Source organism: Myiozetetes cayanensis, unplaced genomic scaffold, assembly GCF_022539395.1.
Source record: "Myiozetetes cayanensis isolate MyiCay16 unplaced genomic scaffold, myiCay2020 scf18, whole genome shotgun sequence".
Lineage (NCBI taxonomy): Eukaryota > Metazoa > Chordata > Aves > Passeriformes > Tyrannidae > Myiozetetes > Myiozetetes cayanensis.
Genome location: NW_026087389.1, coordinates 7,433,021 through 7,451,289, shown reverse-complemented (window position 1 = coordinate 7,451,289; position 18,269 = coordinate 7,433,021). Strand labels below are relative to the sequence as shown.

The window sequence follows — 18,269 nt, the reverse complement described above, 5'->3', positions numbered from 1 at the left end:
TCCTCTTGGAGCTCTTGTCTTTCACATAAATATTTGGGACAGTTGAAGGACAGGATGAAGAGGGCACGAGCACACTCGTGTGCATCTTGAGTATGTGTGTGGGTCTCAAGTGGATCTCAACCCCCTAGAAAGAAGGGACCAGGTGTTTGTTCCTTGCTTTATGTCTTGTGAGACATATCAAGCAAGTCCTGTGAGGGCTTCAAGGTGGGATTGAAGGCTCCAAGCACAATGAGGTCAAGATATAGATGGTTTCTGTATACATCCCAGTGATGGACCTGCAGAGACACCTGAGCTTGTTTTGGTAGACTCAGTATGACTCAAACACTCATTTCCTCTGGGGATTTAGGACCAAGTAGCTGAACAGATGACGGATGGGTAAGAAGGAAGAAAAGCTTCCTGTGTCAGTGCCACAAAGCCACGTTCCTGCCTAAGTCCTCAGAGGTGGCTTTCCTGGCAATGCTTCCCTCTATCAGCAGTATGGAGCAAGACAAAAATCAAGAAGGGGTCTGCTGGGCTACACTGAAGAGTCCAAAACTTATCTATCCTCATGTATCAAATGGCTTTTCAATACATCAGTGGTGCTAAATGTGCATGTCCACTGCCCACTCCTGAAGTGAAGCCCCTGTTAATGCCCCCATTCTCGGGGGGTGTGTGTGCAGGACACCAGGGGAAGGTGGGTGCTGAATGTGCAGGGTGTGGCCATCCAGGTGGGTCTGCAGAGCACCTCCAGGGCCAGGTGCTGAACTCTGTCACATAGGGGAGGGACCCAAACATCCAGCACTGCAGGTGAATATGCTCCAGGCTCCCTAATTATCTCAGCCCAGTGTGGGAGTCAGCACTCCCTTCACAGGCAGTTCCAGAGGTCCCAGTCTCCTCCCATACATCCAGGTTGTGTCTCATGGCTTTTGGACACTGGAAGTTGGTTTAGTTTAATGGTTCATTATGTCAATCAGGCTTGTCCAGGTAGGAAGGTTTTCCAACGTTTGTCTGTCTTTTATTTGTGGGTGATGAATATTTGTCCTGGTTCCCCAGGCTGGCAACAGGATGTTGTGCTTGGGTGTAAAAGACATCAGCTCTTCTGCTTCTCTCTCAATTCACTGAGACCTGGGCAAGCAGGAAGCATTTCTTGTTTGAACTGGCTGATGGGAGGGAGGGAGGGAGGGGCTGCAAAATCTCTTAGAAAACTCAGCCTAACAGAGAATCACAGAGTGGTTTGTGTTGGAAGGGATGTTAAAGATCATCTCGTTCCAACCCCCCTACCGTGGGCAGAAACTCCTTCCACTAGACCAGGTTGCTCAAAGCCTCATCCAGCCTGGCCTTGAAAACTTCCAGGGATGGGGCATTCACAGTTTTTCTGGGCAACCACTTCAAGTGTGTTTCCATTAAACATGTTTTCCATCAAACCAGGCTGTTCTTTAATTTCATCTCAGGGTCTGCCCCTGCCCTGTGTGTGTTAAGTGCTGCTGCAATTGGCTGCTTTGGGAGAAGTTAAAATACAAAATGAGGCCTTTTGGAGGAAGGTAAGTGTTGGGCAAGGCTGATGGCCACGTAAAAACAGGGGCTGAACAAGAACAGATCATCAATTAGATATCCAGGGACAAATCACAGAATGTAGAGTGCAGATAACGATGGACAGAACTGTGGAGGGGATTGCAGAAATGCCCTTGTACCTGGGGAAGTGTAGTCCCACCCTGACTTTGGGGAGCAAATCAGGAAACCATTGTCTTAATTAATAAACTAAAAAACACCCATGAGAAAAGAAAATTCCTTTATTCTGAGAGGTGGGGGCTCTTACATCTCAGCTTGTTTTGTTTTATTTTTTTTTCTAAGGCAGACATAAAAAGACTCCATAATTTATTATTAGGACATCTGAATAGTTATTTATTGAGAAGCCACAGTTCTCACACTTTTACAACTGTCGGCTTGTATAAGGCAAAAAAAGCAAAATGGATCACTATTTTACACAGAAAGTAAAAGCTCTGGAGGAGGGACTGATGGACATGCAGTTACTGGTCAAAATGCAATGTACATGACATATATAAAAACCATTGTGAAACAGAGGAATTGTAAATTATGGTTACAATCTACTGAAATAAATATTCAATATATTATTATAAACACATTTGTATAGTCTAAGATTGTAATTAAAGTTGTCTTTGTACATACACGGTTATTTGAAATTTAAACAAAAATGTAACATTTAGAGGAGCAAATGTCAACATAAAACAACTGCTTTGGACTTGTAATGTGGCATGATATATCCATAATGATAGGATTAATCTGGTGTGGCAATTAGAATGACTAATCCTCTGGGATGTAGCCTCTATGGAGTTAACTGCATATTGGAGGGAAGAGCCTGGTACATTAACAAGGATGCAGAATGATTCAAACGGCTGTCTGGGTTTGTTTGTTTTCTGGTTTTTAAATGAACAGAGAGAACAAAAAATCATTTGTAATTGCCTGGTTCTTCTTTTAAAAACAAAGCTGTTTTTTTATTAATTTTAAGCAGTTGGCATCCACAGAAGAGAAACAAAGAAATGAAAGGACTCGAGTCACTCATCTTCACAACAATTTACCATCAATGTATATACAGTACATTAATGAAGCATTGTTTAAACTTTAATAACAGGGACACACCTAGCATGTTTTCTATGTAGTTTTTCCATTAACAGTATTAAACAATGGTGCTCCATATTGCTTATGAACATATAGATATGAAATTAGGAAACTGATGAATCAAAGAGAGGTGCTAATCTTATTACCACACAGCTAACATGGCATTTGTATTGGTAAACTTCTCATGGGCATTGAGAGCTGACATAAAAATTCCTAATGTGGCTAACTGAGTTACAGACGAGGTACATGCACGGATACCAGGCGACCCCCAGCCTCCCTAGTCGTCCTCTTCATCTTCCTCATCGCTGTCCTTCATGGTGATCCCCTGGAGCCCTCCGCCTTCGCTCACCGACGCCGTGGCCTCCTCTACTGTCAGCCGGTTCCGGATCGTCTCGTAGGTTTTGCTGTTCAAGGTGGAGTCCAGCACGCCTTGCAATCGGAAATCCCGGTATGTTTTCTAAAGCAGGGAGAGGCACCGGAGGAAGGAGACAACAGGGAGAGGTCAGGGCTGACACCAGCTCCCTGCTTTGCCTCAGGGGCCCGGCTGTGGCTTGGGGCCGCTGATGGAAGAGGCTGAGATGCCAGGGAAATCCCAGCCCCAGGGACATTTTGCATCGCCCCAGACAGTGCAGAGGCCACAGAGGCATCTCTGCTGGCCACCACTTTACCATGGCAGAAGTTCCTTTAGGGTGCCTTGGGCAAAAAAAATTACAGCCCCGCGACTCCAGCCCTGCCTCTGTGGGCTTGAGGGGTGGCCGGGCTGGGGGGCTTCAAAGCAGGGAAAACGTGCGGGGCTGCTCAGGGCAGCTTTGCATAGGGGAGGCTCCAGTCTAAAGAGACATCAAAGCAAGAGATAAGGGCTCTGCTCCAGCTAACTTCCCTTGCTCCTGGCTGCGTTCATCCTGCCTGTAAAGTCAGTTATTCTCCCTCGTGCAGCAGAACGCTTATCGCCCGTAACCGCAGACGTGATTACACGTTCCCGGAATGCTCCGTATTAAACAATCCTACCTACAGTATAGGGATTAAATAAACTAAGTCCAGGATACTGGAGGACATTATTGAAGTATAAATATAAGCAGACGGCACGTGTTTCTTAAATCTCTCTTTCTTCACCTCAGATTGGAGTTGCAATTTCATGGTTCCTGTATTTCCCTTGTTATTACAATTAACATCTCTCATTTGAATTTATGTTTATAAACTTTTCGACTCTGTGAGATAAAAACTCTGGTCTCGTTGTTCATTTAATTCTGCTCTGTGCTCTGTAGGGAAACTATTTACTGTTCTGCTATTTCAGAAAGTCCTTGGGTTTGTTGTAGCTGCTTCTGAATGTAATATTGGTATAAATAAAGCACAAGGAAGAAAGCTTTCCTCAGCTAGCTGACAAGTAGAAATAATTTGTCTGTGCCTGTTGTTTTCAGTTATGAAAAGCACATTTAATACATCTCAGTTTTAATTTATTCATGCCTTCAATGTGTTCACTGCACACAAGACCATAAACATTATAAAATAGTAGACCAAAAAGCATTTGATAGAACCTAAAATGATCAAAAATATATTTACCCCCTTCTGTGATCTTATTATTTCATGTAAACCACTGTGATTTCACACTGAAATAATTATCATTAGTCCAAGGCATGCACACACACATATACACATACACATGCCCTTATGGAAAAAAAATGTTACTTTCAGGGTACGTTATCTCACCTTTGTGATCTCTTAGAGTTGATTATATACAATCATTGTAAAAGAAACAACTTCAATTAACTATGAGAACAATCTCATTTGAATTCTGACAATAATCACAATGCATAGTTGGGCTTAAATGTTTCTAGTAAAACAGTGTTAAAAACTTTTGCATTGATTTAACCCATTTTAACAGCGGAGTTCATGGGTGTGATCAGTGGGTTTGTCCCCAGAAAGGCAAATTTCAGTGCACTTACTTTACAGGTAGGGTCAAATAGCATGAGAGTTTCTTTTTTTTTTTTTTTTAAATGCAAGGAGTTACTTTGGTTTTACCTGCACACCTGTATTTTGGATCGCTATGCATTTCAGTTTCCTGTTTACCCTGTGCTACAAGCCACAGACGCAACTATCTTAATTTTTTAAAAGAATTTTAATGAAGGGCTCAATTTATTTGTGGGTGACAGTCTGCCTAAGACAACATGCCACACACTCAGGGACGCACACACGCTCCTCCCAGCAGCAAGGGGGAAACATGCCAGGTGATTACCTTTACTATCCTAATGAGAGTTTTCAGCTGGTAGATGTGGAGCTGCAGGTCCATGCGGTCTGTCAGCCAGGTGCAGACGACATTCATCGAGCTGGTGTACCATTGCTGCAAGAGAGACAGGACTTCTCCAGCAACCACGGCAGGGCTGCCCCCAGCGCCCCCTCACACCGACCTTCCCCTGCCAGCCTGCTCGTGGGGTGCCACACGCCAGGAGGGGAGACAGGCATCTGCTTTTGCTCAGAATTTCCATGCATGAGCTTTTAAATTTTACTAATATCAGCAACAGACTTAATAGGAGACCACCAGTAATGCTGCAAGATTTTGTAATCTGATTTTGCCACTGATGGCACTTGCCAGCAGTGGTGTGCGTTTGGCTCAAGCCATGTTTAAACCTGTTTCCCCCCACTGTGAGAGCACAATCCTGCCTTTAAGTGTGTCAATCCCACACTCAGGCTACTTACCATCTTCAAATTCAACCACAAACAGCCACGGGGCGAGTCTGGTTCCCTGAGGGTGAGCAGAGGGGAGGCTCGTGTGGGGCAAGGTTTGGCTGGGGGGGCAGAATGCTGGTGTAAGCACCTACAGGTGCCTGTCCAGGCTATGTGGGAAATGCTTTGGTTTCACCCTCACAATTATGAAAAATGGAAAAGTAGCAAAGAAATGGGTTTGTTTCAAGCTGCTGAACTCACAGGGCCCCTCCAGGGGCTGAGAATTTTGCTGCTTGTCTGTGAGAAAGGCTTGCAGCAGTGTGGCAGCAGCCTGCCGTTCCTGCAGTGCAGGAAGTCTCCGGTGGACTGTGGATCAGCGCCCTGCTCACGCAGGGCTGACATGGCACGTCTGACGCCACACAGCCGAGCAGCGAGCCCTTGAGAGAAGGAAAAGCAGGGGCTGGGAGGGGGGGGAATCACAAAAACCTCCCCATGGCTCTCAGCACAAGGGTTGGTTACAAAACGGGCTGCAGACAGAAATCCATCACGCCTCTGTATGCACAGTCGCACCCTTCTTGTGCTCTCTCTTACACACAGAGATCAAAACCTATACTGCAGACCAGCTGCAAGTAATCTAAAACCAGTTCAAAATACTCAAGAACCCCCACCAGACCAGTCTATGGAAATCCTGATCGAGCACCATCCAGGTTAGTGTGGGATGCAGCTCCTTCCCAATGAGCCTGGAACACTGCAACAAATTACTGCACCTTGGGGTGGGGGTCGCTGACACAGAAACATGCTCTCATTCCACTGGTCATAGAAGCTGCTGGAGACAACTGAACATGCTGTAATTGTGATTTGTTACCCTCCACCCTTCAGCGTTGGTACCCACAAACTGGCATGAGGCTCACCAAAGCAAACAAACGAGTCTAAGCTAAACCAGCCCAGCATCACAGAAATCTGGGCTCAATGCACATCACTGAACTGTATGGTAACACACATGGGAGCTGCCACCCTTCACCAGGAATAGGGAGCAGAGGTTAGACATGCTGCACGGGGAAGAGTTTTCTCCCTGACTTCAACAAAGATGTTCCCATACTTCTATTTCTATACCAGGAGGAAATAAAGAGGTGGAAGAGTCACCAAAGAAATGGCATGTGGTGACCTCTTGCTCAATGCTTACACCTTGTGCAACCTGTGGCACTGATTCTGCTGACTCTGCATCTCCAGGATGGAAAGTTGGTGAGAGTTTGGATGAAACTAATGGAGGCTGGCAAGCAGGTGTGAGTCTGACCAGCAGAGGAGACATGAAGATCTGTTGGGGCCTCATACCTTTCAATCCCTCAGACTACTCTAAGGGGTCAGAGCATCCCTGGATATCCCCAGAGACCCCTCAGTGCTTCAACCCAGGACAGCCAGCAGTCAACTGGTGGTGGCACAGAGTGACTGCTGCCACTGGGGCATCTGCCTGAGGAGCCTTGAAATGCTGCAGGTCCACGTGGGCAAAACAGAGAAATCGTTAACGCTCGTAACGCCGCTTTTCTGCCATCAGTGTGCCTAACTGAGTCATGCTCTTGGGTGACACTAGCTGTGATCTGGGGCTGCACTGGCACATGGATACCCAGGTCACCCAAACACCTCCTTCTGCCACCTCTTTAAATCAAAACCCACAGGGGAACGGAGCGACCGTATGTTACACGTGCACGCCCTCGCCCTTCCGCTGCCGCCTCTCGTCTTCCACACAACGATCTGCTGGGTGTTTATGTCACCTCCTCATGAGATGAGACGTCCCCAGCAGGGGCAGGTCCTGCCATTTCTGTCTGTCCCACGCCACACACGCCCACACAGCTGTGCAGATCCCAAACAGAAATTATAACCTCTGCCCTGGGGTTATGGCAAGGTGGCTTTGCTGCTATTGAGACCTTCAGAGGAAGCAAAACATTTCTCTGTGTTCCTGGTAGGCACTTCAGCATGCTGGATTCTGGGGAGATGCAAACTCCTCAGAGCCAAATCTGAATCACACCCTTCTCCTCTTGAGCACTGGCTGACAAGGGCTCAGCCAGGCACATTGCTCGGCTGCATGAAAGGAGCTCTCTTTTCTCAAAGCCAAGTTACTCCAAAGACTTTATGAGAAAAAGACAAAGTCTAATTCATTGATCTTGATACACAAAACCGTCACGTCACTTCATAGAGCACACACCAACTGCTGAATTTAAGCCCTGCATATTCATAAAAATAAGTTAGCCCATAAATTAAATGTTCCCTTTAGCTATCACTAGTGTTGATGTGCTATAAGACGCACAAGCCCTCTGATTCATGACTAACCTACCAAAGAAGATAACATTTGCATATGATTATATTATTAAAAAAACAAAAACAAAGCCAAATGCTCCTAAACAGAAACGTGATCATCTCAGACAAAAGAGCACAGAGTGGTCCTGTGGGGACACTGGCCACCTCACTCTCCCTGGGGGGGTCTGTCTTTCCTTCAAGGGCAGTGGGGTACATGCCAGGGACACAGGGTCCCTTGAGGATCCAGCTCCAGCCTTATGGTTTGTCCCCATAGATGAGATGCAGAGGTCACAGCCCAAATACTGAGCTTTGGGGCTTTGCCATGTGGCTGCAATGCATTTCAGGCACATTTCTGGAGCCCCAGCACAGCTGTGGTATGGGCACACCTAAGTAAATTGAACTCCTCACACCTGGTTGTAAAGAACAAGCAGACCTCATTGATGGTTATGGACCAAACTCCACATTACTGGTGCAAACTGGCATCCCTGTCTGTCACCTGGAGGAAAACACACTCAGTCTGGGGGCACAGCATGAGGAAAGGCTGTGGAGGCTGCGTCCTGGTGAATGCATGGTTGATACCACACATCCACCAGGATGTCAGCAGGGAAGGGAGCAGGTCTCTGGCAGAAGCAAACCACAGCTCCCATTGCCTGCTGCTGCACACCATGACCCAGCTCACAGCAGAGGAAATGCAGATGCTCTTTGGGTGCTCTCAGAGCCCAGGCACAGCAAGCAGACATAGTTGCATGGCCAGGAATTCAGTCCCTCTTTCAAGTTAGTTTTCCAGTTCTCCTTCTGTATGTCACAGTGACCCTCATTGTTGGGTGCTAGCCTGGGTAGATCAGATAGGCCATTAGCTGGCTGGGATGCTCCAGAATGGGCATTAGAGGAGCTGCAGCATGCCAAGGGGTGGATTTCCATGACTGCACCTCCAACACCCCAACCAGCTCAAGCAATAAGCTTTTTTTTTGAACGCAAAAGCATGATCAATAAGTTGCTGAAATAGCAAGTTTGTCTCTGAATACATAAATTTCAAAAATTGATATGAATAAATCTGCAACTAACACACAGAGTGTGGCACATTTCATCAAAAATCAGCCCTATGCTGGGTTCCTGCGCTTTCCGGGAGGTGGTGTCATTACACATACCCAGGAACATCTGCAAACCCCCGTCTTCTTTGGTGTGAGCTGAATGGAAGCATGACCTCCTGTTCCTTGCCATGAACCTTGAGTTCACACTCATATTTTACATGTTACAGGAAGCCACAGCTCACTCCAGGGGTGCTGCAAACAGAATCTCGTAAGCCAGATGCAACACTGCTTCTTAAGGCACCTGAAGGAGCTGTATTCTTCATTCAAAAGCTTACATACTAGTAGCTTAAGGTCACTTCAGCTTTTGTAAAGAGTGGGACAAAACCAGGAATGCTTATAGGGCTGGGTTGTCAGCAGGGTAGCAGAGGGATTACAAGGAACCTGTGACTCTGCCTCTTTCTGCCTTTACTGGTAGTTTTTTTGTGTGTGAACAAGTGCCATACAACAGATTGAGGCTGGTATAAAGGCCTGGGACTGTGCAAGAGCACCCCGCTGAGCCTCAGCTGTGCTTGCAATTAGCAATAGGCATGAAATGATTATTGTTGTGGTGGCTGATGGCAATCTGAAGTGACAAGTTTTATGGGGGAAGTTGTAGTAGGGATGTTCAGCAAGTTTCTGCAAACCATTAATCGAAGGCTGCAGCACAGTTTAGTCAAAGCTATTTTATGTCATTCCAAAGGTCTCCCAAGGATGCTGAAAGAATATTTTTCTTCTCTCAGTGCCTTGGAATGGAGTTTTTCTAGGTCAGGGATTCTTTACTGCCCTATTTAGTGTCAAAAATACCCATTTGCCTCAAATTAGCAGAAAGCTTGTAGTTAAGGGCTAGAGATTAGGCATACAAAATTACTCAGCAGGTGACTGCTGGGTGGATTTGGGGGTTGAGAAGTCTTTAAAACTGACTACAAGACATTATATACTTCTGACAAAAGAACATAGTAATCCTACCTGCTTGCTTTAACCACTGTTGTTTGTCTATTATTATGTGCTTTAATGCTCATAAGAGCAAAACTACTGGTGATACTACTCAATTACCATAGTAACTCTCCCCTATGACCTCTCATTTCAGTACTTGCTTTCCAACCAGAACCAATCCAAGCAGGGCAAATCTATTTAAAACTGTGACACACACTGCACAAGGAGGCTCCGAACGCCGGCTGGCTCCCTCTCTTTGTCCAGGACACCGGCTTGTTTTGAAATGCTGAAAGGCAGCTTTGAAATGAACCCTTGAATTCAAGGTGTTTCAAAGATGAGGGACTGGATGCTGGGCGGCCGCCTCCGCAGCATCCCCGAGTCGGCCAGCGTGGAGTGAGGGGACCACAGAGGTGGGAAGGGAGAGAGGAAAAGGAAAAGGCTGAATGTGAGTCTTACTTCCCAACAGAAAACTGAACCTGCTCTCAGGCAACAGCCCTCACTCAAAGTGACTTATCAGCCAGGGAAAAAAATAAAAATTAAAAAAAAAAAAATTTACCAACTCTGTTTCTGGCATTTGTGTCGCCATCCAATGGGCCAGAAGCTCAGCTGGTGGAAGGCACAGTGGGGCTGTGCTGATTTACAACTGCTGACAGTAGGTGACAGCCCACCATCCCCATCCTGGGCGGCTCTGAGATCAAACTGGGTCTTTGGTGTTGTCACACGCATTCGTGGCAGCCACCCCCCTTGGCAGGTGTCCTCTCCACAGGGAAGGTGGGGATGCAGCCACAGCAGCACGGGGATGCGTTGTCTGGGAACCAGCCTTATGCACACAGCTTCCAGTGTTCTGGGAAGACTTGCTTGGAGAAGGGGAGCAGAGCCTGGGTGCTGCCTGTAGCACCCCTGGAGTGCCCTGTAAGCACAGCCGGTTTTGTACACCAGATTTGGCTGTAGCCCAAAGGCCAGGCTGCTCTGTGGCAGTCATGGAAGGATCACTCTTGTCCCTTCAGTCTTCTATAGCCACCAAAGTGCTCCTCTCCACCTTCCCCAATGTTTCTTTCACTGTTGATCCCAGACAGTTCCAAAAGCTTAGTAAAGATGGCAAACATGAAGCATAAAGATCAGTGCAGTTCCTATTCTTGTCTACCAAAAATAGAGATGTTCCCAGAAGTCTGGATGTACATGGTATCATCTGAGATCCCAGTTTGAGAGCCTCCTACAAAGGCCAGTTCTGACAGGGTGCTGGATGTGGATAAGCAGTGGTGGGATGGAGTGTGCCTCTTGCCCTGCTGCCAGCCAGTGCTACTGAAGTCTCTGCCAGGCTGCCAGAGCAGAGTCCCAGCTATTTTCTCAGGCTGTTCTGGAAACCCAGGTTTTGTCTTGCTGCAAAAGAAGATGTGCTGTCCCCCAGGCTGACCCACAGCCAGGAGAGAGGGGGAAGAGCAGGGACAGGGCCTTGGTGACACAAATATATCTGAAAAGCTTAAGATAGGTGGTGGTGGCCCAGGGAGCAGGACATGGCAGAGCCGAGGTGGGCGAAGAGCCACTGGCCCTCAGGCACACATGACATTCTGGTCCCCAGTGTTGATAAGAAGACAGGGATGCCTTCTGCCACACCATGAAGAAGGAAGAGGCATATGTCTCCCATGAAAGCATAAGTTTTCTGGATGGCAGGCAAACAACTATCCATACAGCAAACCCCACCCCACACATTCATCACCTTTTCTTCTCACTACTCAACAAAATCCATCCTCTGCTCCAGGTATTACTACTCAGAGCCCTGCTGATGGACTTCCCTTCCTCTGCCCTTCACCAGGGACCAAAGAGCCACCCAAAGGCAGCTCAACATTTGGAGCTACAAGCCCTCCTCCAGCACAGAGGGCCAAACCTGCAGTGGGCTCAGGGCTGAACCCCCCAGGCAAAGAGCATCTGGCTCGGTTGTGTCCCGGCTGCAGCCATGGGTGGCATCAATAATGACCCAGCGACTCTTTGGATTTACACCTGCCAAGGATTTGGACCATTCCCCCAAGCCAGGCAGGGGCCAAGGCTCAGGGGACCGAGTGCACTGTGAGTGCCCGGGTTTTCCAGCAGCAGAGAAATCGGTGCGATACTGCCCACGTTACAGAAATCAAGTTTAGTGGCTGAGGCTCTTGGAGCACAGAGCTAACCATAAAATAAGCAATGAGTTAATATCGCAGGCATTGATCAGCTAGTCTTACAATTAATGCTTCCAATAAAAAAAAAAAAGCTCCCCCTTTTATTCAACAGAATAAGAAATTAAACACTTGTGGGCTCATTCTAAAGAATGAATGAAATTGAATAAGCTACCTAGCACTTGAGATTCCCAGCGAGTGCTTGAATAGAGCAAACCTCCTGAGTTGAATGGATTGCCTTTTGGGACCAATTTGTCTCTTTTCACTCTTTATTCCTCCTTTTTTGCTGACAGATGTACAAAGGCGGAACTGCGCTGTGCAGCTTAGCTACATGCACCCACAGCAGCTGTCACTTTTGTCGAGCAAGTTAATCAAGCAAATGCCACCATATCCCACTTTCTATAAGGAACAACATGTTATAGACAGTAGTCTTGGGAGACGGGGAGGGAGGGAGAGAGACTTTATTTTAACTTCGAGTAGCTGGTATTTTTTTTTTCCCCCTCTGTGTGTAAAAAAAAAAAAAAAAAAACCACAAAAAAAGAAAAAAAGCAGCAGCCAAACCTGGTAGCACAAGCTGACACTTTTGTTTTCCTGTAGAACAAATATTTAATATGATTTTAACTCTAATTTGTACTAGAAGGAGAGCTGTCCGGTTTTAATTAAATTTAAGGGACTTAGGGGAACACGGTTAAAAAAGAAATAGAAGCTTTTTGTTTGCGTTAACGCTTGTTGATAATAATATATTGATTGTCAATTGCTAAGCCCAAAAGATTAGTGTAGTAAATACTATTATCTGAATGCCACAAGTGAAGTGCTAGCTTCCCGTCCCTGCTTTTCCCTTTGTGAGGCACTTTGAATCACTGGTTGTTATTTATACATTTTCTTTGATAAAACCAACTTGTGTGGCTGATTTTTTTTTTTTTTTTAAACCCTGCCTCATTAAGTGCATAATAGCATTTACGTGTGGGGCTTTCTGCTTTTTAGCCTTTCAAGCTTAAGCTTATATTCCTCTCTCACAACCATGTTTCAAAACTTGGGGTGTTCACAAACAATTGGATACACACCAATATTGTATATATCAGATGCTCTCTTGCTATTGCCAAAGACTAGAAAATAACAGAACCTTATCCACAAAGAGTAAATAAATAGTTATCGTCCTGCTACGCTGCCGCACGCCAGATAATAACGCTGTCCGGTCATTAGGCAGCTTTTCTATTGCACATAATTCTTTAAGTTAGGTATGCAAAAGCCAACATCAAAAGCAGGTCTGTCGGTGTAGTTCTACAGAGCATGCAAGGACAGAGCAAAGGGAGGGCTTCAGGCAGCCCTCAGTTTGCTGTTAGAAAAGTAATTTCCCCCTCCAAAATTCACACCCTTAAAAAAAAAAAAAGTATCTTTCAGAAAATAAATCTAAGTTTTGGTAACAGATTGCAGCGTGCTAATTTAACTTCTCTGCAGGGTCTTTGGGCTGGTGTGTTCAGGAATAGTGTGCACAAACCCCACAGTATTTGGGATCCGTGACCCCTTTGCCGAACCGTGGACTCCATTGCCTGCACCTCGCCCGTACAGGCGAACCCTCCGCCGGCTGTGCTCGGAAGGGCTCTGGGTGAGCTGTCCTCACAGCAGGCAACATGACCTTCATTTTCCGAATTAAACCTCTCTAGGAAAGTCCACATTAAATTCTAGAGATCTGGCAAAGCGCTAGCAATTTGATAAAAATCCCCTGAAACCCCAGGGCTTTTTTTTTTTTTTCTTTAAATAAAATTTATGATTTTATTCTATCGAAGCCTCGTGGATCTGTTTGGAGTCTCCCAAGTCACACTTGAACTGAGCTCTTACTGAAGTAAACGGCTGCAGGTTTTTTTCCTGGGATTTTTTTTTTTTACCACTATAATGCTATCACTGCAAGTACACACAGCGTGTTCTTACACATCCACCCCAGAGCTGTGATTTCTGGATGCCTTTTATTCTATTTTATATTCCTTAACCACGAATTTTCATTCTTGTTGACAATGTAGCTATACAAGGAGGTTACAAAGTCAGAGCCTTGATATTAAAATTATTTGTATTATTATTTAATAAAGTCACAATCCCAAAGTTGCCTAATAGGGTTAAGCTGCTAGCCAGAGCGACTCATCACCTGTCTAGGATGCAAATAGCATCACTGAATTACATTATTTTTTTTTTTTCCCCTCTTCCCAAAAATAAACCCCACAACAACTTCGAATCGCGTAAGAGCTCTGCCTTCCAGCAGGGAAGAGCATCCAGAGCGAAGGCAGCAGCGCAGACCCCGGCGTGTGGAGGTGCCGCACGCTTTTTGCAGTACATATGGCACCTGAGATCACCCACTGTTTGGGGATCTCGGCATCAGGGTGTGCTCAGCCTGCTGCGTCACCCTTAATTGGCTGGAAGTTAGACCCAGCGGGGCTTGGCAGGTCGGTGCCACAGGTGTTAATGGGAGGGAGGCACAGGGGTCCCAGTGGGCACGCTCTGTGCTGGTGGAATCACACAAATCCCCTGCCCTCCAAAGGGGCACAGCCCATCCTGCACGCTCCTCGCTGCAGATCTCTCTCTGCTCTTAAACCCAAAATAAATTTTATTCCTTTTCGGAGAGGACAAGGAGGATCGGCATCTTTTGTGTCCGTGGGGCCAAGGTCCCCAGCAAACACACAGGCCCAGGAAGCTCATCCCTAACACGCCCTGTTCTCGGTGCTGCACAAACCTGTAACACCCACACACGTTCTGTGCAGCTGCAACTCCACCTGCCGTGGTGGGTGCAGGTTTGTTTACACCAACCCTCAGTGGCTTTGCAAGTGATCCACGTGCTCTCATCACACCAGCAAAGGCTTCCCAAGGCAGGCACACAGCCAGGGAGGGACCTGCAATGGTAATGCTCCTTCACTGGGGCAGGAACAAATCTGCTACTGTGGTTATGATGTCTCGTACTTATTCAGGTGTTCCTGAGCTGTACGTCAGTGTGGTCTGCTCTGATAGCCAGACACCAAAGTCTCTGCCTAGTCAAGAGCCACACACTCACACCCCTGGCAGAGGTGATGGGTGGATGTACCAATGACTCCCTGAGCTTTTTACTGAGGGAAGGATCTCATGGGAACAGTTAATGCAATGCTGGCTCCCCACCTCCTACAGCTGGGATGCCCTGGTCTCAGCCAGGTTTGCTGTGAGCAAACACACTCACTCTGAGGAGGGCAGACCCCCTGAGCCAAATGCTGATCAGGGCTGGATGGAGGGCAGCAGGCAGACAAACCTGCGAGGGAGGCCCATGTGCAAACAGTTATTGATCCACGGCAGGGTGCAGGAGGGATGTGGGAGCCAATGCTCACACTGATCTGGGAAGGAAGCCCACTGCCATTGGTTCTGGCAGCACCTCCAACTTCTCTCTCATCCACAGTGTCCTCAAACCAGAGACACCACATACTTAAACCTGCTAGGTTTGCAGGCTGAGCACCTCAGCGGGTGCCTCCTTTCCCCTCTGAGACTAGACAGCCCCAATCCTGTTTACACACTGAGTTATACATCTCCAGAAAATGTTGCCTTTCTGGTAACAGGTAAAGCCTGTCCTGGCTACGTGCACCCCTAAGCTGGAAGACTCTGCCTTTCCAGGCTGTGCTGGCACGGAGGATCCTGTGTCCCTGCACACACAGGGCTGAGTCCTTCGCACCTGGGTACACCTCAAGTGTGCTCTGGGTGCCAGGCTCTCTCTCCTTCACTGCAGATACAGCTCAGTAAAGTGCACAGCACTCACTGGGAACTGCCAAATTAAACCCAAAAAGCCCTGCTGCTTTGCAGAATTTTGCAGACCTCGCTCTTCCTAAATGAAAGAGCCTCTGCATAAAAACCTCTGAAGGCGCGCACACACAAAACCACTCCTGTATGGATGCTTATTCTGAAATACTTTTTTTAACCTATAAAATATTCTCTGCTTATTTCCATTTTTCAAAAAAGAAATGAAGCTGTCATGTTAAAATCTGAGTTTCTATATAAAGCAGCCTAGTAAAATACAATATCCACACAAAGTGCTGCTATTTTTCTGTCCCGATTCCAGGGCCCTGTTAGTGCGAGGCAGCCACGGTAGAACTGGCTGCAGAGTTGCTCAGTAAGATGCAATACAGCAATCCATGCTAGGGAATACTTCCATTACACTTGTTACCAGCTTGAACTGGAAGCTGTCATGAAGTGGGACCTGATAAACTTTAGCCTCTTTCATAGCCTTCATATTAAAAAAAAAGAGTAGCTGTGGGCTGCCTGGATACCTGGATCCTGAGTGTAGGAGGGAGCAGTTCCCCTGGCATCATTCCTGGGGTTACACACCGGATGCAGCGAGCTCCCTGCCCGAGTCCTGCTAAGCATTTTTGAATGCTGATATCATACATCCAGGGCGAGGTTTAAGGGAGCACTGGGAAAGGAAAGAGCTGCAGATCAAGAGAAACGAAGTGACCTGGGACGGCTAATCTGGCACGCACCGCTGGCTGGCGCAGGCAGCGGCAGCAATTGTGTGGGGCTGGGCTGCAGGGGGAGAAAAGGAAAAGAGGGATTGAAGGCGCTGCTGGAAATCAGACAATTCGTCATTGTCCGCGCAGGGGCCGTTGGCTCACCCCTGTGCGCACCGCGAGTTTCTTTGGGCAAAGGCCCTTTGCGGAGCCCGGAGGGAGGGAGCAAAGCCGCCGGCAGCGGGGGCTCGGCCGTGCCCCGCGGGCTGCGGGGTCAGCCCCGCACACCTGCGCCCATCCTGGATCCCGGCCCTTCCCACGCCCCTCGCACCCCCGGACGCAGCTGGGACCCGCGTGGGCTGGGGTTCACGGGCAACACCAGCTCCTCCAGGCTCTCCTCCCCGATCACCCTAAGGACTGGGTCCAGTTAGCTACAGCTTCTTAAAGGAAGCTGGAAGGCAGCTCCAGCTCACTTTATAACTCTTACACAGTTATAAATGTGCAGGGAGCTCCTGGTCAGGGAGCAGAGAGGCTGCTTAGATAAAGGCTTTCTCTGCATGGAGGATGTCATGTCTCTTCCCCAAAACCTCCTCGGCCACTCATGTCTACCAGGAAATAAAATGATCTTTCACTCAGGGCTGGCCCCAAAACACAAATCTCTGACGCTCAAAAGCACGGTGCGGATGATGTTAGCAAGCCTCTGCTGACCTTAACGTAACAGAGCAATCAGTCTGCCTTCTTAGAATGATTAATGGAAAATCTCCTCTGGAAAAGAAATCAAATTAACTGTCTTCAACCAAATGTCTACTGGAACATGAAAAGCTGTTCTGATAAAGACATTTAGGAGGGAAAAAACCCCTTACAAGCATGTAAAATCCAGTGACAGATCTAGGACTTATTTTATTAAGACTCTCCCTAAAATAAATTAAATGGAGCCTACTTAGATGAGCACTTCAGAAAAGCAGCCTTGCTGAGGGGAAGCCAGGGAGGCGGGAGGCCACATGCCAGTGCATGCTTGGAGCCGTGAGAAGTTCATGGATGGGAGTATAACAGGATGAGGAGCAGTGTCCACGCTAAGCTCCTCTCTCTGCTCCTCTGAGGCTCCAAGAAGGCACATAGGGAGAAAAAGAGGCTGCAGAAGGACAGTGCATTCTATGCCCCCTCAGAACAAGGATAATTTGCCCCCTAGAAGATACACTGATAATTGCCATCACAATTTTATTTTTTTTTCCTAGCAAAGGTCCCTGCTGTTGAATCAGTTCCAGGTCTGGGTCCGATCCCTGCTGAGCCAGCCAAGGGCAGCGAAAGCTGCGTGGCTCTGGCTCCTCCAAAGATGCACAGGGAGGGAAAAAGCAAGCTGCACTTCCTCAAGATCAATCTGCCTAATTGTCTTCATTTCACAACTCACTCGGGAAGGGGGGAGAGGGAAAAAAAAAAGCAAAAAACAACGCAGAAGAAATAGCTCCGTGGAGGCCATATCAGGATGGGAGTGGGAGAGAGTTAGTGCCCTAATGAGCAGTCTTGCTGCGTAGGAGGGATACAGGTTGTTGTCTGTCTAAGAGAGAGCGGTGAGTGCGGCTACAAGCAGATACGAGATGGGAGCCCGGCGCACAGCCTGATATCCGTTCTTCCCCTGATCCTGCAACCCGTCCTCCTGTGAGTAATTCTAACTCACAGTGAGTAGCTCCACTGACTCACGACCAGGCTTTTGAGTTCGAGGAGGAGAAGGGAGGGTGAGAAGGGCTCTCTTTTGGCATTTGATTGTGCCACGCAAGGCTTGTGCTCCAGCAAGAAATGCCATGATCCTGCAAGCATGCCTTGAAGGAGCTGCCAAAATTCAAGTGGGTAACCCTGCTGAGGGCAAAAGCTTTGATTTTAAGACTAAGCTAATGCTTCAGTGTCTGCAGAGGACTTGCTGAGTTAACTGATCTAGCTGTGTTTTGCATTTTTTCAATATATTCAGGTGTGATATCAGGCTCCAAATTTGTAGGTACTGAAACATATGCTGAGCTGCCTGTGGATCCTGCAGTGAACCAGTGGTAAGTACTCACTCAGGTTCCTGGAATTTGTATAAGGATTTTGCTGAAGTCTGAGACTCA

General features: G+C 47.3%; 1 protein-coding gene across 13 annotated transcripts in view; it reads right to left on the bottom strand.

Moving 5' to 3' along the window:
• Positions 1–1,751: 1,751 nt before the first annotated feature.
• The window catches only part of CADPS (calcium dependent secretion activator), a 210,988-nt gene continuing 194,470 nt past the window's right edge, over positions 1,752–18,269 (bottom strand). For all 13 annotated transcript variants that reach the window (XM_050312882.1, XM_050312885.1, XM_050312874.1 and 10 more), the window contains 2 exons: positions 4,850–4,954; positions 1,752–3,073 (listed from right to left, as the gene is read on the bottom strand). In XM_050312882.1, the coding sequence (XP_050168839.1) occupies positions 2,894–3,073; positions 4,850–4,954 (285 nt within the window). In that variant the 3' untranslated portion in view covers positions 1,752–2,893. The remainder of the gene's footprint in view (positions 3,074–4,849; positions 4,955–18,269) is intronic.